We start from the raw sequence: 26689 nt of genomic DNA, 5'->3' as shown, positions 1-26689 counted from the left end.
CATCCTGGGGGCCAGATGGTGTGTGTGGGCTGAGCTGGGGAGGCAGGAGGGTTGTGGGGGGCAGATGGCAAGTGGGTGCCTGTTGCAAACTTCTAAGGAGGTAGGAAGAGGGCAGCACACTGAAGTTTTGTCTAGGGTGGTGGATTGGCTTGAGGAGCCTCTGTCCTGGAAACCCACCCTCTTCCCCACTGGGCCTGCTCTCTCGAGATTAAAGCACTCGAACTACAGACTTTTGTGTGTGGATGGGAGTCGAGTTAGGAACAATATTTGTTATAGCTGGAGCTAACCACGCAGTGAAGACAAGCCTTGAGACAAATATATTAGCGTACTTGCTGCCAATGGCTCCCAACCTATTTTGGTGTTGTTGGAGCTCCCACGTATGTCTCCGAAATATAACGTCCTGACATAGTTGTTTTGCTCTCTCCTTAGTTTTTCTCTCATTTTTCCTCATCTGTGCCTTGTTTTTATCCCATTTTAGTTGTATGGGTTTTTTTGCTGACCATTCTCCCTCTGTAGCTCGGATCCCCCTCCACATTCTCCCATGCACCACAAGGCGAGATGATGCTTTGGGAAGGGCAAGGACCGGCTGAGCTGAATACCACTGGAGTAGAGCAGAAAAGCTTGTGGTGGCAGTCTGCTACCTGAGCCTGAAGCCCTGTACATGAGCTTCTCCTGGAATCACAATAGGTGAGAATTTTCCAAGGAACCCCCAGCCATTTCACCTGCAGGTAGAGTGGGCTATTCCCTCCATACTCCTCTCCTCTTCTGCTCTGGACCCTCAGAAGTATTTGGGGTCAGGAAGGAATTTTTCCCCAGAGTCAGATTGGCAGAGACCCTGGGTATTTTGTCTTCTTCTGCGGCACGGGGCATAGGTCACTTCAGGTTTAAACTAGTGTAAATGGTGAAGTCTCTGTAACTTGAAGTCTTTTAATCATGATTTGACGACTCAGTAACTAAGCCAGAGGTTAAAGGTCTAATACAGGAGTGGGTGAGCAAGGTTCTGTCACCTTCAACGTGCAGGAGGTCAGACTAGATAGATGATCATCATGGTCCCTTCTGGACTTAAAATCTGTGAGTCTATGAAATGAACTGGACTCAGCCTATAGGCACCCAAGCCCTGCACCAACTGAGCTGGTCCTACATGCTCTCTGCTGTTCTGTGGATGCCACAAATGTTTGGAGGGGGGAGGAGTGGGAATAGCCACTGGCCACTTTTAAATGTGGGAAGCCACAGCCCCGCACTTGTGAGTACATGAACTCAGCAGAGGTGCAACAAGGGGGATTCTACCCCCGCCCCTAATCAGGCTGAGCAGTATAAAAGCAGAGCCCCTTTCCTGCTGGCATGGCGGAGGGGCAGCCAGGCCAAATCTGAGTGGTGTTGCAACCCTGTGTGTGCCAGGTCGCAAGGCCACTCACTCTAATCCGGCCCGTCCACCCCGCTGCCCTGCACTTTTCCCAGTCCTCCTGGTGCCCCCCATGACTCCTTGCCTCCTCCGCGCCCCCACCGTCTCCCCCCATTGCTCTCCCTGTTCCTGCATGGCCAGAGGGCTCTGGAAGCGATGGGTGAGGGGCCGCAGCTCCACTGGCCACGTGGGCCCCTCTCCGCGCAGCATCGCCCGTGTCCAGGGGCTCCAGGCGCCCGCTCCCTGCTCGGCCGGGCACACAGGCGGGGAGGGACGCAGGGCGCCCTCGCCGCGACGGGGCGGGGACTGACTGCCCGGGCGGCGCAGCCCCCGTCCCTCCTCCCCGGCGTGTGTGCATGCTGGGCTGGGAGGAGGCTTCCCCCGGCCGGGCCAGGGGAGGCTCAGATTCAAGGAAGAGACAGAGCCGAGAGTTGCCGGAAACGTCTAAGCGGCAGCCGCGCTAGCCCGGGGGAGCCCGTAATGCCCTGGAGGAACAATGTGAGCAACTGACAGCAACTCAGGAGCGCTGCTGTATCCGCCGCCTGCTTTGCTACGGGGCCGGGCCAGACTCAAGGGGGCCGGCTCGTGAGAGAAGTAAACTTCCCCGGGACCGGGAGGGGGGACGCGCTTTCCTGCAAGTTCCCTTCTACTCCCCCCCCCCCAAGCCCGAGCTCCTGCTCTCTGCTCAGCCTCGCCTGGCCCCCCTTGGCAGCGGGGCTGCTGCCGCTACTGCCATGGGGCTGCCCACTCTGGAGTTCAGCGATTCCTACTTGGACAGCCCGGATTTCAGAGAGCGGCTGCAGTGTCACGAGATTGAGCTGGAGAGGACCAACAAGTTCATCAAGGAGCTGATCAAGGACGGCAGTCTGCTCATCGGGGCCCTCAGGAGTGAGTAGGGGGCAGTGCGAGCCCTGAGAAGGGTGGAAGCGGGACAGGGCATATCTGGGGTGGGGGAGAAAGAGGCTTCTTTTGTTTGAATGGATGTAGGGAAAGGGCTCCCCTGCTGGCAGCCAAAACAAAGTTTGCTAAAGTTTTTGTCCCCCACCTCCTTATCTTCAGGGAGATGGATCAAAGCGTGGGGATGAGGCGTTCAGTCTTGACTTGCATGTCATTTTTCTTGTCTTTTTGCATAGCCGGTGTGTTTCTGAAGTGACCCCAGCGTTCAGCTGTGTGTGTTTTAGGAGCGGGTGGTTGTGCCCAGTCTAAGACCCAACTCATTCCTGATGAATTCAAGTGCTGTAAGAGCACAGTGACACTTTAGATAACAATGATTCCTTGATAATCAAAGCTGCATCTGTGTGCCTGTGTAGTATGTATTTTCACATGTGTGCGGCAGTTAAAACATACATGGTAAGGCTGCCATGAGGGAAATCTTCCCAGCAAGTGAGGGGAATAAGTCCCATATGGATTTGTGGGGATCAAAATTCAAATAGAGAATGTCAGTATAAACTCACACCTATCACACTTTCTCAGTAATTGCATTCATCACTAGCTAACTGGTATCTTGAAGAGGTGGTTCTAAACAATGATGGAAAATTTTATGTTAAATGGCCAAAGCAACAAATTGGATTTTTAATGGATTTGAGTGTGAGAGAGTATTTGTACCTTTTCTGGGTTTGTTGTATATTTCTTAATGGATGTTTTGTTTTTTAAATATAAGCTGATAGCTTTTTGACTTCAATGTAACTATGTTTAGGAAGATAGTGAAGGAATGAGTCAACTAAATAGCTTAATGTTCCACTTTCCTTGAAGTTCCGGGTACTTTTATTGAGTGGTGAAGGGGGCTCTTAATGTGTTCTGGGAAATGGGCCTCTTGTTGGAGTTAAATCTGAAGAATGTAGAGCAAACATTAAAGATTATTTCTGGTGTAACTGCTTCCATTTTGCACCTTCCCCCCACTCTAGCCATGGTCATCCACTTCTTATCATTTAGTCAGACTGGATGATCCCTTTTGCCTGTTGATCAGACATATTTGGTCAGAGCTATTACTTGGTCAGGGGAGGTGATGACATACAGTTTCTCTTGCTATTTCCTTTGGTTGTTAAACGTCGCATATCTCCACCATAACGTACTATGTCTTCACATACATTTTTCTCCAAATGATTATTTAATACTAATAAAAGCGAGTGTTAGCGGTATCACTGAGCCTGGCAAGCTGTGAGCAGGTGTTACAACAAGCTCCTTATACATCTGTACTGTACTAGTAAACCTCACTGTTTCTTGTGCTATGACATTTGTCTCATTGCTGAGAACAGGATTCGAACTTGCAAGTATTATAGGTGGGCAATAGTGTTATTGACAATTTCCACTGCTTATTATAGGTATAATATAGGTAAGGTATTTGTATTTATATAAATAAAATAATCAGAGGCTTTGGTGATATGTGCATATAAACCTAAATACAATTGCACACATATCTACTCTCGGGATTAGCTTGGGTCTAAGAACTTAATTTTATGCAAGTACAAACTGATTTAAATTTTCAGCTGTACCTAGTACCTGCAGTGCATATCTTCCGACTCTCAGATCTTTGTTCATGTAGAAAATGTGCAGGTATATATAAGTACATAAGAACGGCCATACTGGGATTTAGCCCAGTCTCCTGTCTTCCAACAGTGGCCAATGCCAGGTGCCCCAGAGGGAATGAACAGAACAGGTAATCATCAAGTGATCCATTCCCTGTCGCCCATTCCCAGCTTCTGGCAAACAGAGGCTAGGGACACCATCCCTGCCTATCCTGGCTAATAGCCATTGATGGACCTATCCTCCATGAACTCATCTAATTCTTTTTTGAATCCTGTTATAGTCTTGGCCTTCACAATGTCCTCTGGTAAGGAGTTCCACTGGTGCCGTGTGTGAAAAAATACTTCCTTTTGTTTGTTTTAAACCTGCTGTCTATTAATTTTATTTGGTGCCCCCTAGTTCTTGTGTTATGAGAAGGAGTAAATAACACTTCTTTATATACTTTCTCCACACAAGTCATGATTTTCTAGACCTCTATCATGTACCCCCTTAGTCATCTCTTTTCCAGGCTGAAAAGTCCCAGTCTTATCCCTCCTCAAATGAAAGCCGTTCAATACCCCTAATAATTTTTGTTGTCCTTTTCTGAACCTTTTCCAGTTCTAATATATCTTTTGTGAGATGGGGTGACCACATCTGCGTGCAGTATTCAAGATGTGGGCGTACCATGGATTTATATAGATTTACCATGTACCATGGATTTACAATATAGCCAGGAACTTTGCTACAGATTAGCTAAAGCTTGTTCAGTTAGTTTATAGATTGATTTTAGATTTGTTCTGTGTTTAAAACAGGAGATTTCAAAGAAATCACCCTTCATAAACTTCAAATACTCTTAAACTAAGAGAGAGAAAAAGTTGTATTACTTCTTGCAAGCATGTAAGTTTTTTCTTTTCCCTCTATATGGCTTTGACTCAACTCTATAGATGAAAGTATTTGAAGCTAGATAGCTGGCAAAACCAAACTGGCCCTGATCCTGTGTGGTCTTGAGCATGTACAACTTTTCTTATCAGTGGGTGCTTAGTGCTTTTCTGAGCCAGATTAATTTGTGTTCACATCTGGAATTGACAGGCGCTTTGCTGCTTGTTTTGAAACTAAATAAAATATGAACAAGAAATTTCTTCTTAATTGGTAACCTAAAGAGGGTAGAAGTGGAGGTTGGTGTGCGTGGATAGTGTTATTTGGACACACTAATTTATGCCCCAATCTTGCAAACCCACTCTTATATGTGTTAAACTTCACACATGTGAGTAGTCCCATTGAGTTCAGTGCTTGCAGGATTGATACCTTGCGCACATGTTTTCAACCACTTTCCCATTCTCTGGGGGAAGAAAAAACAGTTCTATGATGATTAGAATTATTTGTTCCGCAAGTCTTAATTAGCTTAGAGCCTTATTTAAGAATTTCCTTCTTGTTTGACATCACCCATTTTATTGTACAAACGATATTCTGAAGTGCTCATTGCCGAGTCCTCCAAAGCTGAGATCTTTTATTTTCTAGAAAGAACTACCACTCTCCTCCCAGCTCTGTTCAAATGGCTGTTAGTGACCAGATACAGATATTTGACTCAGGAGAGTAATGCCAGGGTAACTTATAAAAAGGTGACTTTGGAAGTGTCTGTGTTTATGGGGGAAAAAATGAGAAATCTGTTATAGTACCCCCAGGTGGATTTTGGTATAAAGGAGGACTGCAAAAACACCAACACTGCTCTGGCAAGTAACAGCTGTTTACAAGAACTAAAGTTCTCATGTGGAAGGCTTTTAAAATCAATGCAGTGTTATAGCAAGGCTGTTTTGTTTGAGTTGGAAAATCTAATCAAATACCTGAGTAAATAATTAATGTAATGACAGACTCTTGTGTTTTGGTCTTCGAGCCTTAACAGTCTGTTATGCAATCTTGGAGAACTGCTGTTTTCATTTACTCTGTCCCACATTTCTTTGGTGAACTAGTATTAATATTCTTTGATCTACAGATACTCTTTAAGAAATTGCTTACAAGTAGAGCTGTATGAAACTCAGAAACTTTGGATTTCAAGAGTTTCAGTGGGTGTTTATGTACCTCTTTTGCATTTTGTTTAAAACTTTTAAAAGGAATTTGATTGCATATGGATCTTCATGTTGCCTTGCTGTTGTTTAAGAGGGTTCTTTCTGGGAAGGGAGAAATGGAGCACCTGATGCACAGCCTAATGAAGTCTATGAGAATCTTTCCACAGACTTCAAAGGGTTTTGGAGTAGGTCTTTCCACAATAAATATGTAGGAGAAACAGTGAAACTGGCTCTACTTAAATTGAAAAGACAGAGAGAAAAATTTCTTTTTCTAATTTTCCAATTATCTAAATCCTAGGTGTTACTTGTAACTCTAGATATACAATTTTCAGATGGAAATAAAAGTTGATGAGTCCTTTCCCATGGTTAAAGTGGCTTATAATGAACACTTGTCAGGATAAATTGTAAAAATGTTGTCTTAAAAAATCTCTGGCAGGATGCCCTGTATGTTGGTAAAGGTTGGATGAATGAGTTTAGTATTTAATGTAGGGGTGGGCAAACATCCGGCCCTTCAGACGTTTGAATCGAGCTCCGGCCATGGAGCAGAGTCCAGGGCTTGTCCCACTCTGGTGCTCCAGTTGGGGAGCAGGGTCGGGGGCTTGCCCCGCTCCACGTGTACTGTTGCTCCATGCAGCTCCTGGAAGCAGAGGCATGGCCCCATTCCGGCTCCTACATGTAGGGGCAGCTAAGGGGCTTGGCACGCTGCCCCCGCCCCTAGCACCGCCCCCGCAGCTCCCATTTGCTGGGAACCACGGCCAATGGGAGTTGCAGGAGTGGCGCCTGCAGACGGGGCAGTGTGCAGAGCTGCCTGGCTGCGCCTCCGCGTAGGAGCTGGAGGGGGGATGCCGCTGCTTCTGGGAGCCGCTTGAGGTAAGCGCTGCCCAGAGCCTGCACCCCTGCCCTCCTCCCATGCCCCAATCCCGTCCGTGATTCCCCTCCGAACCCCTTGGTCCCAGCTCGGAGCACCCTCCTGCAACCCAAACCCTCATCCCCAGCCCCACCCCAGAGCCCGCACCCCCAGCCAGAGCCCTCCTCCCCACCCCAGCTTGGAGCCCCCTCCCGCACACTGAACTCCTCATTTCTGGATCCACCACAGAGCCCGCACCCCCAGCCGGAGCCCTCACCCGCTCCCCCATCTCAGCCACCAAGTTCGTGAGCATTCATGGCCTGCCATACAATTTCCATACCCAGATGTGGCCCTCGGGCCAAAAAGTTTGCCCACCCTTGATTTAATGGATGTTTGGTCTAATCATGGAGTATTCTGAGGCTGACTTAAGTTCATATATTTCTTATTACAACCACCAACACCGCTCTGTTCTGTCATTCTTAGAAGTGCTGATTTCCAAAGTAATGCATAGGTCCCTAATACCATGGTATATACATGCTGGTTGATTTCAGTGAGGTCATTCTAGACAATCTGCTAGAGTGGTATTACCTGGATTGATGTCAGATCATTAGCACCTTCCCCAACTCCCTTGCCATATTCCATATTGCCTGCAGGTAAGCCAGGCTTTTTGATGCTACCCTCAAGTAGCCTATAGTTTCTGGTGAGCTCAGCTCAGTTTGATGTTGGCTTGCATACTAGAACATTGCATTTTTATAGCCCTCAAGCTGATTTCAGCCTTGTCTTACAATCTATATTTGTGGCTTCAGTACAATGGGATACTTCACTTTGTCATTATCATAGTGTACCTAGTGTTGCAGCTCATTTTGTTCCCTTTTTAAGGGTATGCACATAATGACCATTTCTATTGTCAAGAGACTAGAGTCCCTGGAAAGGAACCTTTCCAAAGATTTAACTTTGATATATTGACGATAAAGTAGGCTCATGCACTGTTCTGGGTTCTTTGATAGAGGGTTACTTTACCCTTGACTTTCTGCTATCTTGTGAATTGAAGTAGCCTTCATTTATCTTGTAATTTAGGGGAAAAAACCCCACTCTGTTTCTGGTCCAACTGAACTTGTTGATAAATGTCATAGTTTATGAACTTGTATCTGGCTATTTGATCTGATATGTTCCGGAGGAACCAATTCAGCAAAGCCTTTAAACTCATGCTTAACCTTTAAGCATGTAGTTAAGTGCTTTTCTAAATAAAGGTGGACTGCTGAACTGGGGCTTAAATCTTTCTTTCTCATTAATTCTGTCTTGTTTTCAATTGAAACTTTAAGTCTGTTTTCCCTCTTCATAGAACATTAGGGTTGGAAGAGACCTCAGGAGGTCATCTAGTCCAACCCCCTGCTCAAAGCAGGACCAACCCCAACTAAATCATCCCAGGCTTTGTCAAATCAGGCCTTAAAAACCTCTAAGGATGGAGAACATATTATCAAGTGATCCATCCGCTGTCGCCCATTCGCAGCCTCTGGCAAACAGAGGCTAGAGACACCATCCCTGCCCATCCTAGCGAATAGCCATTGATGGACTTATCCTCCATGAATTTATCTAGTTCTTTTTTGAACCCTGTTATAATCTTGGCCTTCACAACATCCTCTGGCAAGGAGTTCCACAGGTTGACTGCATTGTGTGAAAAAATATTTCCTTTTGTTTGTTTTAAACCTGTTGCCTATTAATTTCATTTGGTGGCCCCTAGTTCTTGTGTTAAGAGAAGGAGGAAATAACACTTCCTTATTTACTTTCTCCACGCCAGTCATGATTTTATAGACCTCTATAATATCCCCACCTTAGTCGTCTCTCTTCCAAGCTGAAAAGTCCCAGTCTTACTAATCTCTCCTCATATGGAAGCCGTTCCATACCCCTAATCATTTTTGTTGCCCTTTTCTGAACCTTTTCCAATTACAGTATATCTTTTTTGAGATGGGACGACCACATCTGCACACAGTATTCAAGATATGGGCGTACCATGGATTTATATAGAGGAAATATGATATTTTGTGTCTTATTATCTATCCCTTTCTTAATGATTCCCAACATTCTGTTCGCTTTTTGGACTGCTGCTGCACAGTGAGTGGATGTTTTTAGAGAACTATCCACAATGACTCCAAGATCTCTTGCTTGAGATTCCACCAACTTCACAACCCTCCTAGTGAAACAGTTTTTTCCTAATATCCAACCTAGACCTCCCCCACTGCAACTTGAGACCATTGCTCCTTGCTCTGTCATCTGCCACCACTGAGAACAGCCTAGCTCCATCCTCTTTGGAATCACCCTTCATGTAGTTGAAGGCTGCTATCAAATCCCCCCTCACTTTTCTCTTCTGCAGACTAACTAAGCCCAGTTCCCTCAGCCTCTTTTCATAAGTCATGAGCCCAGCCCCCTAATCATTTTCTTTGCCCTCTGCTGGACTCTCTCCAATTTGTCCACATCCTTTCTGTAGTGGGGGGACCAAAACTGGACACAGTACTCCAGATGTGGCCTCACCAGTGCCGAATAGAGGGGAATAATCACTTCCCTCGATCTGCTGGCAATGTAATGCAGCCCAATATGCTGTTAGCCTTCTTGACAACAAGGGCACACTGCTGACTCATAGCCAGCTTCTCATCCATGGTAATCCCCAGGTCCTTTTCTGCAGAGCTGCCGCTTAGCCAGTCGGTCCCAAGCCTGTAGCAGTGCATGGGATTCTTCCATCCTAAGTGCTCTGCACTTGTCCTTGTTGAACCTCATTAGATATCTTTTAGCCCAATTCTCCAATTTGTCTAGGTCACGCTGGACCTTATCCCTACCCTCCAGCATATCTACCTCTCTCCCCAGCTTAGTGTCATCCGCAAACTTGCTGAGGGTGCAATTCATCCCATCATCCAGATCATTAATGAAGATGTTGAACAAAACCAGCCCCAGGACCGACCCCTGGGGCACTCTGCTTGATACTGGCTGCCAACTGGTTGATCACTACCCGTTGAGCCCAATGATCTAGCCAGCTTTCTATCCACCTTGTAGTCCATTCATCCAATCCATACTTTTTTAAGTTTCTGGCAAGAATACTGTGGGCGATCGTATGAAAAGCTTCCCTTTGTTCGCAGCATACCTCTTAATTTCTTTCCTTAATTATTGATTGTATGGTGAAAAAAATAAGGAACTCAGTCACAATATTTCTCTACACCGCTCTTTTCAGGAAGTTGGTCTATATATTGTCTATTCAATTCTTAATACAGTAAAGCATTTCAAGAGATAAATTGCATGGAAGATGCAATATAAGATTAAGGGTATGTCTATACTACCCGCTGGATCAGCGGGCAGCGATCGATCCAGCGGGGGTTGATTTATCGCGTCTAGTGTAGACGCGATAAATCGACCATCCAACGCTCTCCCATCGACTCCTGTACTCCACTGCCGCGAGAGGTGCAGGCAGAGTCGATGGGAGAGCAGTAGCGGTTGACTCACCGCAGTGAAGACATTGCGGTGAGTAGATCTAAGTACGTCAACTTCAGCTGCGTTATTCATGTAGCTGAAGTTGCATAACTTAGATTGATCCCCCCCCAACTGTAGACCAGGCCAAGTTGTTTAATGTTAATGTCTGTTACTGGCCTACTGCTATGGCAAGTTAATAAAAATTTAATTAAAAATACACACGACTATTACAAGTAATCAAATAACTTCTTTCTGGGTAAACTCTTTTCCATACCCACACCTTTCTCTAGTGACCACTCTACCTGTCTCATGCCTTGATTAACTTAGCTGCAAGTTCATGCAGACAGAGTGTTAGAGCTACATTCAACTTGATTTGAGTGTGTGCAGATTTCCAGCTGACTTGAATGGAGTTTCACCTGCTTAAACAATGTCTGAATTTGTTCCTGTAGTACAATATAAATAGTACCCTACCAAAATTCATGGTCCATTTTGGTCAATTTCACAGTCATAGGATTTTAAAAATTGTAAATTTAATGATTTCAGCTATTTAAATCTGAAATTTCACAGTGTTTTAATGGTAGGTATCCTGACCCAAAAAGGAGTTGTGAGGGGGAGGGTTACAAGGTGATTGTAGGGGGCATTGCGGTACTGCTACTCTAACTTCTGCGCAGTGGCGTCAGCTCTGCCCTCTGAGCTGGGCATCTGGAGAGCGGCTGCTGGCCAGGAGTCCAGCCCTGAAGACAGAGATGCCACCAGCAGTAGCAGCAGCATAGAAATAAGGATGCCATGCTGTGATATTGGTATCCTTGCTTCGGTGCCGCTGCCTGCACAGCTGGGCGCTCGGTAAGCAGCTGCCGCTCTCCGGCTGCCTGGCTCTGAAGGCAGCAGCTCAGAAGTAAGGGTGGCATGGTATGGTATTGCTGCCCTTACTTCTGTGCTGCTGCTGGCAGGGTGCTGCCTTCAGAGCTGGGCACCTGGCCAATAGCCGCCCAGCTCTAAAGGCAGCTCAGAAGTAAGGATGGCAATACTACGACCCCCCTAAAATAACCTTGTGACCCCCCCCCGAAATTCCCTTTTGGGTCAGGACCCCCAATTTGAGAAATGTTGGTCTCCCCCGTGAAATCTGTATAGTATAGGATAAAAGCGCACAAAAGACCACATTTCATGGTCTGTGACATGTTTTTCATGGCTGTGAATTTGGTAGGGACCTAAGTAATACTAATCCAACTGACTCATGAGTTCAGAAAAGCACTGGGAGAAATATTAAAGTTTTTGAAAACTGTCCCGTCTTCCTATTAGAAGAATTATAGTCTTAATAAACAATCAACCTTGAAAAAGCCATCAGTACTGTAATCTTCCTGATGTGCAGGCTTAGCTTGAAAAGAAACTGGTCCATAAATGGAAATGCCAGCTCCTTCAGATGCATTTTTTTTTGTTTGACTGGAATTTTATATAGCTTCCACCCACAAGTCTCTGCCTCGAAACCCGTGCACAGTTCATGCCAAACAGCTAGCTATTTCCTTGTTGTACAAACTAATAATTAACCCCAGTGATGAACCCAGCTTTGTGTGTGAAAAGCTCACTGGGATTTCCAGGAAGGACAAAACTTAAGCAAAAATATTACAAAATTGGAACTGACAATGTGGTCACTATCTCCCTTGGGGAATTTTTTTTGTAAAAGATTTATATTTTTCCACAGTGACTGTATTTTCCCATGTATAATGATATGTATACTTCTGGTGCCAAGAGATGTTTAAATACTGTATGTCTTTTCTAGATTCCAACTATAGCAGCAGTAAATGACTTAAGTCAATTATAGTTACTGGCTTTTGGTAGCAGTCAGTCTTTTATTTTTACAATTTTAGTTCTTTTAAAGCAAATATTTCATCCACTTATACCTAGTATTCTATGGTAGAGTTATTATAGTGGTGATACACCAGATCTTTGCCTCGACTCATTTTAGTTTCGTTGTTGAAAGAGTCATATATGACTTCTGTTTGATAGGAGATTTGAAAATAATATATATGGAAGTGTATAAACAGGTTTCCTTAGTGAGTCTTATTTCATTAATTTATTTATAATGCAAAATTATGATTTTCTGTCTGCTAGTATAGCTATGAAAAAGCAGGGTCCAGAACAAATGGAAACTGAGTCTTGAGGGGAAGAGGTGGCGCAGAGGCTCGGGGGGAGTGGCGGCGCGGGAGCAGGGTCATGGTTCAGGTGCCGGTGCCTCCACCACTTTTAGGGAGTTTCCGCTGCTCCTGCCTATGACAACTATGTTTTAGTCATAGATTGGTTGAGAAAAAACAAGCTTTCTTGCTTGTTAAATTCCCAGTTGATTTCTTAACATTGATTGAATTAGTCATTGAACTGAACTAGTTGAATTAACTGAAATGAAGAAGCTATTCTCTCTGTCCCTTCAAAAAAAGGTTACTGCTGTAAAATCTGATTTAGGATTTCAACAAACTCTGGTTCCTGGTGCTTAACCAGTGATTCCACCAGTTCTTTGAAACTTGGCAGCTAACGTGTACTGCTTTAATGTTTTTTGTATTTAATTTAAATGATTATAATAAGGTTAGGTCTTAACATAGGTTGTCAATTTCAAATTTAATTTCAAATAGGTTTATTTAAAAATTAAACTCTGTATTTAATTTAAATGAAAGATCTGATTTAAATAAAAATAATCAGCATTTTTACCCACACTGTCAGTTTCTCAGCCTCTGGAGTGAATGATTCCTCCGCCGTGTAAAAGTGTACCATGCTAAAACCATTGAGGCTTACAAGAATTGGTATTAACACTTCAAAGTAGTGATCTAGTTTAGTGTTCAGATCAGTGATAGGAACAGTGGATTAGTGACAGGTAAATTGTCTTGCTCATAATCTATAGATAATTCAGTGAAAAAGTGAACATAGCTTTCAGTATGAATCTAAGCAGCATGCAATGATTTGAGTATCTAAGAATCCTGACCCAGCAATCCTCTCTTTCTCTCACACACTCTCTCTTTCTCCCTCTCACACACACCTACTTACTAAAGATTGTGGCATCCAAAATCTCCCACAAATTCAACTTCCAGGAGCTTGAAAGTGTTAATATGGCGCAGAAGGATGTGTCCTCATCTTTCATAGAAGGTATGTGCAGACAGAGGTGGATTAAAGTTTCCTGGGGCCCTGGGCCAGAGCAAGTGAGAGGCCCCTCCCCACCCCTTCTGCCTGCGGTCCCGCCCCCATTCTGCCCCTTCCGCCTGTGGCCCCACCCATAACTTCACCCATTTCTGCCCCTTCCCTGGGGTCCCATCCCCTGTTCCACCCGGGGTACCCCTGTGACACTGCACTCCATATTCTTCACAGTGACATTATTATGATATGATTATGAAATAGTTATGATGTATTTCATGAAAGGTAAGTCAAGTGAGGTGTCATTAGAAAGGTTATGATTTGCTGAATATGATTATCCTATTTGTATGAATGTATCATTTTCTATCCAAAGTTATGAATATTGACTATGTATCTGCATTGCAAAATGTAGTTACACCTAGGCAATGCCCACTAGGGAAAAGTGTCTCAGTCTAGTTAGTCTCTAAGGTGCCACAAGTACTCCTGTTCTTTTTGTCTCAGTCTAGATAGCTGGCTGGGAAGGGCCCATTCAGGTTAATGAGCAATTAAAGAGAACAATAGGACTTAGGAGAAGCTTATCTCCCATCTGGGAAGCCTTCTTGAAGACTCTACAGACAGCCTCCGAGTAATGGCTGCTGTGACTTTACAGGGACATGTGACCAGGTCATAGAATCATAGACGATTAGGGTGAGAACAGACCTCAGGAGATCATCTAGTCCAACCCCCTGCTCAAAGCAGGACCAACCCCAACTAAATCATCCCAGGCAGGGCTTTGTCACGCTGGACTTAAAAACCTCAACCACCTCCCTAGGTAACCCATTCCAGTGCTTCACCACCCTTCTAGTGAAATAGTTTTTCCTAATATCCAGCATAGACCTTCTGCACTGCAATTTGAGACCATTGTTCCTTGTTCTGTCATCTGCCACCACCGAGAACAGCTGAGCTCCATCCTCTTTGAAACCCCCCGTCAGGTAGTTGAAGGCTACTATCAAATCCCCCCTCACTTTTCTCTTCTGCAGCCTAAATAAGCCCAGTTCTCTCAGCCTCTCCTCATAAGTCATGTGTCCCAGCCCCCTAATCATTTTCTTTGCCCTCTGCTGGACTCTCTCCAATTTGTCCACATCCCTTCTATAGTGGAGTGTCCAAAACTGGATGCAGTATTCCAGATGTGGCATCATCAGTGCCGAATAGCGGGGAATAATCAATTCCCTTGATCTGCTGGCAATGCTCCTACTAATGCAGCCCGATATGCCGTTAGCCTTCTTGACAACAAAGGCACACTATTAACTCATCTCCAGCTTCTTGTCCACTGTAATCCCCAGGTCCTTTTCTGCAGAACTGCTACTTAGTCAGTTGGTCCCCAGCCTGTAGTAGTGTATGGGATGCTTCCACTTAGGTGCAGGACTCTGCACTTTTCCTTGTTGAACCTCATCAGATTTCTTTTAGCCCAATCCTCCAATTTGTCTAGGTCACTCTGGACCCTATCCCTATCCTCCAGCATATCTACCTCTTCCCCCCAGTTTAGACTCATCCGCGAACTTGCTGAGGGTGCAATCCATCCCATCATCCAGATCATTAATGAAGATGTTGAACAAAACCGACCCCAGGACTGACCCGTGGGGCAATCCGCTTGATACAGCTGCCAACTAGACATTGAGCCGTTGATCATTACCTGTTGAGCCTGATGATCTAGCCAGCTTTCTATACACCTTATAGTCCATTAATCCAATCCATACTTTTTTAAGTTACTGGCAAGAATACTGTGGGAGACCGTATCAAAAGCTTTGGTAAAGTCAAGATATATCATGTCCACCGCTTTCCCCATATCCACAGAGCCAGTTATCTCATCATAGAAGGCAATCAGTTTGGTCAGGCATGACTTGCCCTTGGTTAATCCATGTTGACTGTTCCTGATCACTTTCTTCTCCTCCAAGTGCTTCAAAATGGATTCCTTGAGGACCTGCCCCATGATTTTTCCAGGGACTGACGTGAGGCTGATGGGTCTGTAGTTCCCCGGATTCTCCTTCTTCCCTTTTTTAAAGAGGGGCACTATATTTGCCTTTTTCCAATCATCTGGGACCTCCCCCGATCACCACGAGTTTTCAAAGATAATGGCCAATGGCTCTGCAATCAAATCAGCCAACTCCCACAGCACCCTCAGATGTATTGCATCTGGTGCCATGGACTTGTGCATGTCCAGCTTTTCTAAATAGACCGTAACTTATTCTTTTACCACTGAGGGCTGCTCACCTCCTCCCCATACTGTGCTGCCCAGTACAGCAGTCTGGGAGCTGACCTTGTCTGTGAAGACCGAGGCAAAAAAGGCATTGAGTAGTTCAGCTCTTTCCACATCATCGGTCACTAGTTTGCCTCCCCCATTCAGTAAGGGTCCCACTCTTTCCCTGACCTTCTTGTTGCTAACATACCTGTAGAAACCTTTTTCTTTCTACCCTTCACATCCCTTGCTAACTGCAACTCCAATTGTTCTTTGGCCTTCCTGATTACACACCTACATGCTCAAGCAACATCTTTACACGCCTCCCTAGTCATCTGTCCAAGTTTCCACTTCTTGTAAGCTTTCTTTTTGTGTTTAAGCTCACCGAAGATTTCTCTGTTAAGCCAAGCTGGTCTCCTGCCATATTTGCTATTCTTTCTGCACATTGGGAAGGTTCACCTGGTGCAAGACTCCATCTTGGGATGTCAGTATTTTTCCACTGACTGGCTTTGAACCAAGCTTTGAAACAAAGGGTTTCTGCCATATGCAAAAGCTATATAAGGCAGGGGAATGACATCATCATGATTCTTCACTTACTCCCCAACAAGAAGGCTCCTGGAAACACCTGAGGGGTGACTGAACTGGGGAATGTGCTGGACCCAGGCTAAAGGGATTTTTAGCCTATGAATGGAACACCTGGGGATTCCAAGCTGTAAGCAATTGCAGCTGCCCCTTAAGAATCTGCAGCCTGCTTGTATCATCACTTAGGGTGAGAATCTGCTATTCATATCCAATTTTATTTAGAATATTAAGCTTAGTTTGCGTTTTTGTTTATTTGCTAGGTAATCTGCTTTGATCTGTTTGCTATCACCTATAATCACTTAAAATCTATCTTTTGTAGTTAATAAATTTGTTTTTGCTTTATCTAAAACCAGTGTGTGGGAATCATAACATGAGGGAGAAAGCTGTTGCATATTCGTCTCCACATTGAAGGAGAGGGCGAATTTTATGAGCTTACACTCCATAGTTCCCTGTGCAATGCAAGATGGTATAATTTTGGGTTTATACTCCAGGCTTCCGGCAATGGATTTTTTGCCGGGGCCTCTGGGCACAGGCTCCGTCGGCCCAGTGGATAATCTGCAACTGCATGGAGAACACCAATCCTAGCAGGCAATGATTCAACTTGAGTAGCTTGTCCTCTGACTGGATCAAGATAAAGCATTGTATGCTGGGCCCTGGGATCGCTGCAGGCTTCAAGTCTGCTAAAGATGAGAGAACTGCATTACAGAGTGCACTTACGCTATGGTGGGTTTTTTTATGCTTAAACTCTGAAATAGCCATTCTTTTAAGGGTCTGCAGTTCTTCAATTGCATAATTTTAGGTGTAGTACCAAAGGAGTAACTTTAGAGCTCAAATGCCAAGATGCTAAGTGCGGTGTAAGAATGTAGGTAGTAGAAGAAGCAAAATAGTTTACTGTAACTTGGAAAAAAAAATGTGAATGTGGTTTCTTTAATTAGGAACTTCAACCATTTAAAATTACTTCTGCAAAGGTCAATTTAATCTGATTCTTAATGATCCTGTTTCTTTTCCTGCTATATGCTTCATTTGATATGAATAGGATAAATGCGTTCTATTAATACGAAACTGGCTATTTTATGAATATCATCTTTATTACAATGAAAAATGTGACTCTGTGGTCACTGAATTTCATAGAATTGTAGTTCTGGAAGGGACTTTGAGAGGTCTTCTAGATAATACTTATTCCTGCCTTGAGTGCAGGGGACTGGATTGTCCAGTCCCCTGCACTCAAGGCAGGAATAAGTATTACCTAGACCATCCCTGACAGGTGTTTGTCTAACCTACTCTTAAAAATCTTCAGTGATGGAGATTCTACAGCCTTCCTAGGCAATTTATTCTGGTACTTAACTACCCTGACAGGAAGTTTTTCCTAATGTCCAACCTAAACCGCCCTTGCTTCAATTTAAGTCCATTGCTTCTTGTCCTATCCTCAGAGGTTAAGAAGAACATTTTTTCTCCCTCCTCCTTGTAACAGCCTTTTATGTTATCGTGTCCTCCCTCAGTCGTTTCTTCTCCAGACTAAACTAACCCAATGTTTTCAATCTTCCCTCAAAGGTCATGTTTTCTAGACCTTTAATCATTTTTGTTGCTTTTCTCCAATTTGTCCACATCTTTCCTGAAATGTGGTACCCAGAGCTGGACACAATACTCCAGTTGAGGCCTGATCAGCATGGAGTAGAACAGAAGAATTTTTGTTTCTTGCTTACAACCTTCCTGTTAATTCATCCCAGAAGGATGTTTGCTTTTTTGCAACAGTGTTACACTGTTGACTCATATTTAGGTTGTGATCTACTATGACCCCCAGATCCCTTTCTGCAGTGGTCCTTCCTAGGCAGTCATTTCCCATTTTGTATGTCTGCAACTGATTGTTCCTGCCTCAGTAGAGTACTTTGCATTTGTCCTTATTGAATTTCATCCTGTTTACTTTAGACCATTTCTCCAGTTTGTCCAGATCGTTTTGAGTTTTAATCCTATTCTCCAAAATACTTGCAAACCCTCCCAGCATGGTAGTATTTGCAGACTTTATAAGTGTATTCTATGCCATTATCTAAATCATTGATGAAGGTATTGAACAGAACCAGATCCATAACTGATCCTTATGGGACCCCACTTGATATGCCCTTTCAACTTTACCATGAACTACTGATAACTACTCCCTGAGAACGGATTTTCAACCAGTTGTGCACCCACCTCATAATAGCTCCATCTAGGTTGTATTTCCCTAGTTCGTTTATGAGAAGGTCATGTGAGACAGTATCAAAAGTAGGGCTTTCCCACCTCAAAGCTGTGGCTGTGGCTGAGGCTGTCTGCTTGAGACCCAGGGCCACTATGCAGGGGCCCTGTGCCTATGTGCTGTCTTCTTGCTCCTCTGGTTCTCTTGCATCTCCTGTTGGTAATGCTGTAATGAAGCTATTCTCTGCCCCAGGAGTTCTCTGTAGGTGGAGAAAGAGGGTCTGCCAAAGTGAACACAAACTGAGACGCTTCACTTTTCAGGTTTTCCACTGACTTCCAGGTAGTGTGTAGCATCCCTGTCTTGGGACGACTTGCCCCTCCTCAGGTGCTGATCTGCTTTTGCAGGGACAAGTGAGGAACAATGCTTCCCCCTCTTCTAACTGCCTTACCCTCTTTCCCCTCTGCCAGTTTTTCATCCCCTTTTTGACTGTGGAGAGGAGAAATTCTGGCTGTTTTAACAGGCTCCAATCAGGTTGGCTGTATTAAGATTAAGTTGAAGAACTAAGGAATTTTCTTTCTGGGAGAGAGGGGGACACTAATTGATCAAGTGCTTAAAAATGTAATGCTTTGATTCCATAATTTACAGGATGAGATTGAAGCTTAATAGGGAATAAAATGATTGGATACCGTAGGTTCCCCAGTCTAGTGCCCTTACCTGTTTGGTGGGGAGATTTTGGATTCTTCTGGAGTGTCATAGCAAATGGCTTGTGTTTTTTTCACTGCAAAGAGCATGTAATTAAGGAGCAGCAACTGTTTGGTAAAAGAAGAATTACATGGAGTAGGGCTGCTTGGTAAGTAAAACTCCCATTTAAGTGAAGCAAGTTCTTTGTTTGGTTCTCATTTGGAGAAGCACACTAACGATGAACATCTAAGTTCTAGGTCTTGTCTATGCTGGCGATTTGCCCCAGTTACTGTTATGGCCATCAGCTGCCAGCCGCTTAGTATAAACCCCTCATGTGGACTAGTTAAACTGTAATTCTTACCATTGTGGCTAATTGGCTTCAAGCAGAGATGACTTGCACTCTGGCAAATTGCTTCTTATAACAGTCTTACCTCTCTGTGCTGGGGTTTGTATTGATGCAGCTACACTGGTGTTTGAAACCCCAGATAATCAAGGCTTTAGAAGGCAGTCTCTGAATGGCTGAGATAAAACAATTCAGGACTTGCACTGCAATTTATCCCCTTCTTTGTATTCTCTTCTGTCCCCTTTCTCCCCCTCCCTTCCCACCCACACTGGGCCAGCAACCTTTCTTTCTGCAGATGAAAGGAGGGGGGCACTCTACTGTTTACTGATTTGGAACCTGCTGTCTGGAAACTGTTGGTTTAGAGCTCTGCTTTAGGGGAACGAAGGGCATCTTTCCTCAAATTGGTTCATAAATTGCTAGCAAGCCTGCTGGTCACTTGCTGTTCTGGAAATGATTGCTCTAAGCACACAGTTAATGTTAAAAATTAATTTAAAAAAATCCCTAGTTGTCTGTTTGCCCTGTTAAAATATTCAAGGTGATCAGGCAGCTCTAGTGTTAAAAATATGAAAAGAATATCTGTACCAGGGCTTGAGGAAATATCTGTACCAGGGCTTGAGGAAAAACTTTAGTTAGTCGTCAGGGTCCATCAAGTGAAATCACTAGATAGGTTTCAAGTAGAGAAGGATTTGGAACCCGCCCTCTGGGAAACTTTTTTAAACAAGTAAGGCTCCTGCAGCAATAAAGCTTTACTAGAGGAAATGTAAAATCCCTTATCTTTGGGGAGGAACAGAAGTCATAGAACTGGAAAACAAAGTGAAACTGTTTTTGTATTTTTGAATCTGCAGTGTACACAATGAGTACATCTAAACACTCGTGTGTGTAAAATATATGTCCAAATACATAAAATATTGTTGAGTTTATCCTTTCAGATATAACCCATGCAAGTTAATTTGCATATTTTAGTTTGTATTAAAATTATGCCTGTTTATCATAGCGAGAGATGTGGGAAAAGTAGTGCTCCTCTAAGGAAAATTCGAGTATGCTCCATATGTCCTGAAGGAGAACTTGCTGCTTCTAATATTGGTAGGATATATTATTCAGATACAAGGCCTAATCCTTTAAGCTCTGCCTGCTCTAAACAAATGAGAATTGAGGATGCAGGCCATCTCACAGGATTAAGTCTGAACTGTAATAGATCTGTCCCTTGTCTATGAAAGATCCCTCAATGGTGTGCTGATGGTTGCAATGTTCGTTACTAAGCCCAGAACAGATCTGAAATAAGGGTAAGATCTGCTCCAGAAGTGCTGTCCTCCAACTGCTCTGGAAAGAGCAAAACAGGACTTCTTGCTATGTCAGTCAGGATTAAACAACAAACTATGTAAGAAAAATCCTCAGGAGTACTTTATTTTTCGATAAGCTACATGTAATTAATAGTAATAAAATTCAATAGAATGAGAGCTGCATATCGCTATCTTTTTTGCATCTCATTATCCAAGTCTTCTAAGAGAACCAAAAACGAATGCAGTTATTTCCAGGTAGCAGGAATGTCTAAAGAACAGATTTTTTTGGCTCATGTAACTCTGTCTAGGTATTACGGAATGGGTGTGTTTTTATAATATGGCACTAATATCACAAATCCACTGTTACTTGGATTATACTGAATGACAATAGGCAACTCGATGTAATGCAACATCTCAAATTTCTTTTTCGTTGACAGCCAGCAGCACGTTTTGACAGGTCTCATACTCCACAGTTCTGTCATTAGTTTTCATTCTTTGGAATGTGTTGATTGACTAGTATTTTGGGTAATTCTTAAAAAAGGAAACTTTAAAGATGATCTAAAATATTATTGTTAATGAAATTTGTGTACTTTAAATTTGCAATCCTCTTTGGTTAATCGGCTTCAGTGTCAGCCACAAATCCAGAAACAGAGACTGTGCCCATTGCAACCATTATGTGAATGTGCCTTTGTTTGGAGAACAAAGCTGGAAGAAAAGGGGCAGGGTCCCTTGAAGGGCTTCTTTGAGAGAGTGAGGAGAAGGGGAAGAATTACAGGAATGGACAGGAAGAGCAGGATGGAGTTGGCCAGGTCAACATTACTGCAGTGCCCTTCTTGCTGACTGGAAGAGTAAGTGGGTATTTATACCCCTTGCAGCCACAGAGCAGCCCTCTCTACCATGATCAGACTGGTATTTACAGCATAGGGACATAAGTTGACTAAAAAAGGCTTGGGGAATCATGGCGGATAGTCAGCTGAACATGAACTCTCAGCACAGCACTGTGGCTGTTTGGAGTAAAAGTGATACATGAATATCGTGGCAGCCAGGGAGTTACATTTAGGCGTGTATGGATTCAGTTTGTAGCGGTAAATATCAGTAAGCATCGATTTCACTGCAGAAAGTGATGAAAAAATATTCTCATTGATGATAATCAAAATCTACAGCAAGGCAAAGTAAGAAAAATGCTGCTTGAACACTTATTAGTGTTTGATTTAAGGATATTTATATATATATGTACGTTTTGACATGTGATGTTGACAGTTTGTGTTTTAATAGTTATAGAAAGCTTTCAACTTTTGATTTTTAATGTCTACTGTAATTTCAATTATTGTCAGATTCTCATAATTTTGGACAACTGTGAAAACTTAAATAGAAAAAAATGCTTAAAAATAAACATTGATATTACTTGTTGAAATTATATTAAAAAAAATAAAAAACAAATTCTATCAAGCCTAGTTTTATTACTTCTGCATTTGACACAGTGCAATTGCCACTGGAATACTATGTCCACTTCTGGTGTCTACGATTCAAGAAGAAGGTTGAAAAATTGGAGATGGTTCAGAGGAGATGGAGAACCACAAAAATGATTAGAGTATTGGAAAATATGCCTTATTGTGATAGACTCAATGAGCTCAGTCTGTTTATCTTATTAAAGAGAAGGTTAAGGGGTGGTAGTGAAATACTTGGGCCTACAAATTTACCCTAATTGTCAGCTTAACTGGAAAAGTGAGCGAAAGTTCATAAATTGTATAGGTTCAATAACCTATAATGACAAATGTTTTTGGGGAAAAAATGCAAAAAAGAGACAGGGACTGAATTAGTCCAAACAAAAGATCTACAAATACAATTCCAGGACTGTGTTAAGATCAGGCCTGGTAAACAAGCACAGCGTGAGACTGGAAATCGATGAACCAAAACTGGTGTTTTGGAAATTAGGCCTAATTGGTGGACAAAATAATGAGACGAACTATTACTCCAGGGGTCAGCAACGTTCGGAACGCAGCTTGCCAGGGTAAGCACCCTAGCAGGCCGGGCCAGTTTATTTACCTGCTGATGCGGCAGGTTCAGCCGATCGCGGCCCCCACTCGCCGCGGTTTGCCGTCCTGGGCCAATGAGGGCGGCGGGAAGCGGCGCGGGCCGAGGGATGTGCTGGCCGCGGCTTCCCGCCGCCCCCATTGGCCCGGGACGGCGAACCGTGGCAAGTGGGGGACCGCGCTCGGCCAAACCTGCCGTGTCAGCAGGTAAATAAACTGGCCCAGCCCGCTAGGGTGCTTACCCTGGCGAGCCGCGTGCCGAACGTTGCCGACCCCTGTATTACTCCCTTTAGGGGTCCTTTAAAAGAGAGAGAGAGAGAGAGAGACTTTGGGGGAAAGCAGGATACTATGATGCTGGCTGACTGAAAGGAGGGGATGCAAATATTGACTACATGAAAGACGAGAGAAGGGAATGAGCCAGCTTTACCATGATGGTTTCCCCGGGCTCCTGGGACCCTGGATCGTCTTTGTCCTAATCCTGAGATATTCTGACCAGACTGGGCCAGAAAGAGGGACCAGATGACACTTCCAGCCCCTGTTAAATCCTGACCACCACCTGAGATGTGAGACTTCATCTCCTCCCTCCCACCCCCACCATTTTTCCTTTTCCTTCCCTACCTTATTTCTTCTCTTTCCGATCTGTCTCCTTTTTAGTTCTGTCTAATAAGAGTCTGGCTTAGCTGGCAAAGACTGCATATTTTACAACAATGCTGTAAGACTGTGACCAGAGAGGCAGCTGTACACAATGCCCTAAATGGTCTAGTTCTGTTACAAATTTGCCAACTCTTGGCGTGGCCAAGAAGGCTATGTGCTGTGCCTGTGTTTTTCTAGCATTGAGGCTGCAATTGGGAGTCTACACCAGAGACAGAAGCTGCATTTTTTATCTTTGCTGTTCTTTAATTTCCCCTTCTCTATGTGTGTTGTTTTGCTTTGCCTTCTAGGAAAAGGGATTGGACTTCAACAACAGCTCCAGTTCATCTCAGCTAGCTGCTTCTCTGTTCCCCCAAAGCTTAGTTATTACCATCTTTAATACCATCTACGAGACTGTCAAACAAGGTTTTTTCCCCCTCCTTCTAAAAGCTCTCTACAGCTAAAGGGAACAACAGATGTTGTTAAAATGAAAGCCCTATTTTAAGACTTTACGTTTCAAATGCTTTGTTAGTTTTCAATGTACCTTTAATAAAAGGTTTAAAAGATTTTAATGATGTGTTTGCCATGGTACTAAGCAGGCTGACGTCTCTGTATGCCAGCTCCCAAACTTTGTTTAAAGCTGTTTTAATATTGGACAGTTACAGGGCAATGTTAGCATTTTGGCTCTTTGGGCCCATACTTTCCATCTAAATTAATACAACAGGGTAACCTGATCTGTTTCTAAATACCTATATTGGGAACAGAAATTTGATAATAGCGGTCTCTCCAGTCTTACAGGCAAAAGGTTTAACAAGACAGTGTGTGGAAGTTGAAGCTTCACACATTCAGACTTTTTTAAAAAAAGCTACTTCCCCGCCCCCCCCACCCCCCGGGATGGTAATTATCCATTGAAACAGCTTACCAAGGGTTGTGGTGGATTCTCCATCATTGGAAGCGTCAAAATCAAGATTAGATGTTTCTCTAGTTCAAATCTAATAGCTGTGGTTGAATGAATTGGAGAGAGGTCTATGGACGCCTTAATGGGACTAAGTCGGGTGGACCGGACGATCTTCATCCGAGAATATTGAAGGAATTGGCGCGGGAAATAGCAGGCCCATTAGCAATTATATTTAATGAATCTGTAAACTCGGGGGTGGTCCCATTAGACTGGAGAATAGCCAATGTGGTTCCTATTTTCAAGAAAGGGAAAAAAATTGACCCGGGTAACTATAGGCCTGTTAGTTTAACATCAGTAGTGTGCAAGGTGCTGGAGAAGATTCTGAAAGAGAAACTAGTTGAGGACCTTGAGGTTAATGGCAAATGCGATAAATTACAGCATGGTTTTACGAAGGGCAGATCGTGCCAAACGAATCTGATCTCCTTCTTTGAGAAAGTAACGGACTTATTAGATAAGGGAAATGCGGTGGACCTAATATACCTGGATTTCAGTAAAGCGTTTGATACAGTACCCCATGAGGAATTATTGGTTAAAATGAAAAACATGGGGATCGATATGAAAATCCAGAGGTGGATAAGGAATTGGTTAATGGGGAGAATGCAGCGGGTCGTATTAAAGGGTGAATTGTCGGGTTGGAGGGAGGTTACTAGTGGAGTGCCTCAAGGTTCGGTTTTGGGACCCATTTTATTTAATCTATTTATAACTGACCTCGGGACCGATTTCAAGAGTGGGCTGATAAAGTTTGCGGATGATACAAAGGTGGGAGGAGTTGCAAACTCGGAGGAGGATAGGGATATTCTGCAGGGAGACTTGAATGAGCTTGTGAATTGGAGTATCAGAAATAGGATGAAATTTAATAGTGAAAAGTGTAAGGTGATGCACTTGGGGATGAATAATAACAATTTTAGTTACAAGATGGGGACGCATTGGTTAGAAGTAACGGAAGAGGAGAAGGACCTAGGGGTCCTTGTGGACCGCAGGATGACTATGAGTCGACAATGTGACGTGGCGGTGAAAAAAGCCAATGCGGTCTTGGGATGTATTAGGCGAGGTATATCTAGTAGGGATAGGGAGGTCCTGCTTCCGTTGTATAAGGCGCTGGTGAGACCTCATTTGGAGTACTGTGTGCAGTTCTGGTCTCCCATGTTTAAAAAAGATGAACTCAAACTGGAACGGGTGCAGAGAAGGGCGACTAAGATGATCAGAGGAATGGAAAACCTGTCGTATGAAAAGAGATTAGAGGAGCTTGGGTTGTTTAGTCTGACAAAGCGAAGGCTGAGGGGGGATATGATTGCTATCTTCAAATATATCAGAGGGGTTAATACAAGGGAGGAAGAGGAATTATTCCAGCTTAGTACTAATGTGGACACGAGAACGAATGGATATAAACTGGCCGGGGGGAAGTTCAGGCTTGAAATTAGACGAAGGTTTCTGACCGTCAGAGGGGTGAAATATTGGAACGGCCTTCCGAGGGAAACGGTGGGGGCGACGGACCTGTCTGGTTTTAAGATTAAGTTGGATAAGTTTATGGAGGGAATGGTTTAATGGTAAAACATAGTAGCCAAGGAAAACCAAGCAATGGTACATGAATAGCATAATGGCCAACAAGGGTCAGGCTAGAGACTCTTGCCTATATGCTCGGGGTATTACTGATCGCCATATTTGGGGTCGGGAAGGAATTTTCCTCCAGGGAAGATTGGCTGAGCCTCTGGAGGTTTTTTGCCTTCCTCCGCAGCATGGGGCAGGGATCACTAGCAGGAGGGTCTCAGCCGATTGAAGTCACTAAAACACAGGATTGGGGACTTCAACGGCAGAGTCCAGGGAAGGGTCTTGCGGCCTGCAGCATGCAGGGGGTCAGACCAGATGATCATAATGGTCCCTTCTGACCTTAAAGTCTATGAGTCTATGAGTCTATTTTGTGTAGGAGCTTAAACTAGATGATCATCTATGGTGCCATCTGGCCTTAACATCTATGGACCAAATATTGCTTGGACATCTATTCTAAAAACATGCCATTTATCAGAATCTGAGCATGGAATCCTAAAATTTGGGAGGAACTAATACTAGCAGTGACTAAAAATATGAATCTAAGTACACCTCTACCCCGATATAACGTGACCCGATATAACACAAATTTGGATATAAAGCAGTGCTCCGGGGCGGGGGGGGGGTGGGGGGAGGGCAGGGCTGCGCACTCCAGCGGATCAAAGCAAGTTCGATATAACGTGGTTTCACCTATAACGCGGTAAGATTTTTTGGCTCCCGAGGACAGCATTATATCGGGGTAGAGGTGTAGTTAAATTTCCACCCTTGAAATCCTCCCTGGTACTCTGAAGAGTGACTTCTGCTCCCCACATCCACTTTTTGAGACTCACTTCTGTTACACTCCGGTTTTACAGTAGCTTAACTCCAT

At 43.9% G+C, this 26689-nt stretch overlaps 1 protein-coding gene across 1 annotated transcript in view; it reads left to right on the top strand.

Annotated features, from left to right (window-relative positions):
* The first annotated feature begins 1772 nt into the window (after positions 1–1772).
* The window catches only part of ARHGAP42 (Rho GTPase activating protein 42), a 297832-nt gene continuing 272915 nt past the window's right edge, over positions 1773–26689 (top strand). Inside the window, exon 1 of the mRNA XM_054015601.1 lies at positions 1773–2290. Within this exon, the coding sequence (XP_053871576.1) occupies positions 2137–2290 (154 nt within the window). The 5' untranslated portion in view covers positions 1773–2136. The remainder of the gene's footprint in view (positions 2291–26689) is intronic.

Source organism: Malaclemys terrapin, chromosome 1 (assembly GCF_027887155.1).
Source record: "Malaclemys terrapin pileata isolate rMalTer1 chromosome 1, rMalTer1.hap1, whole genome shotgun sequence".
In the NCBI taxonomy this organism is placed as follows: domain Eukaryota; kingdom Metazoa; phylum Chordata; order Testudines; family Emydidae; genus Malaclemys; species Malaclemys terrapin.
Note: the sequence above shows the minus strand (reverse complement) of the source record. Positions and strands in the feature narration are given on the sequence as shown.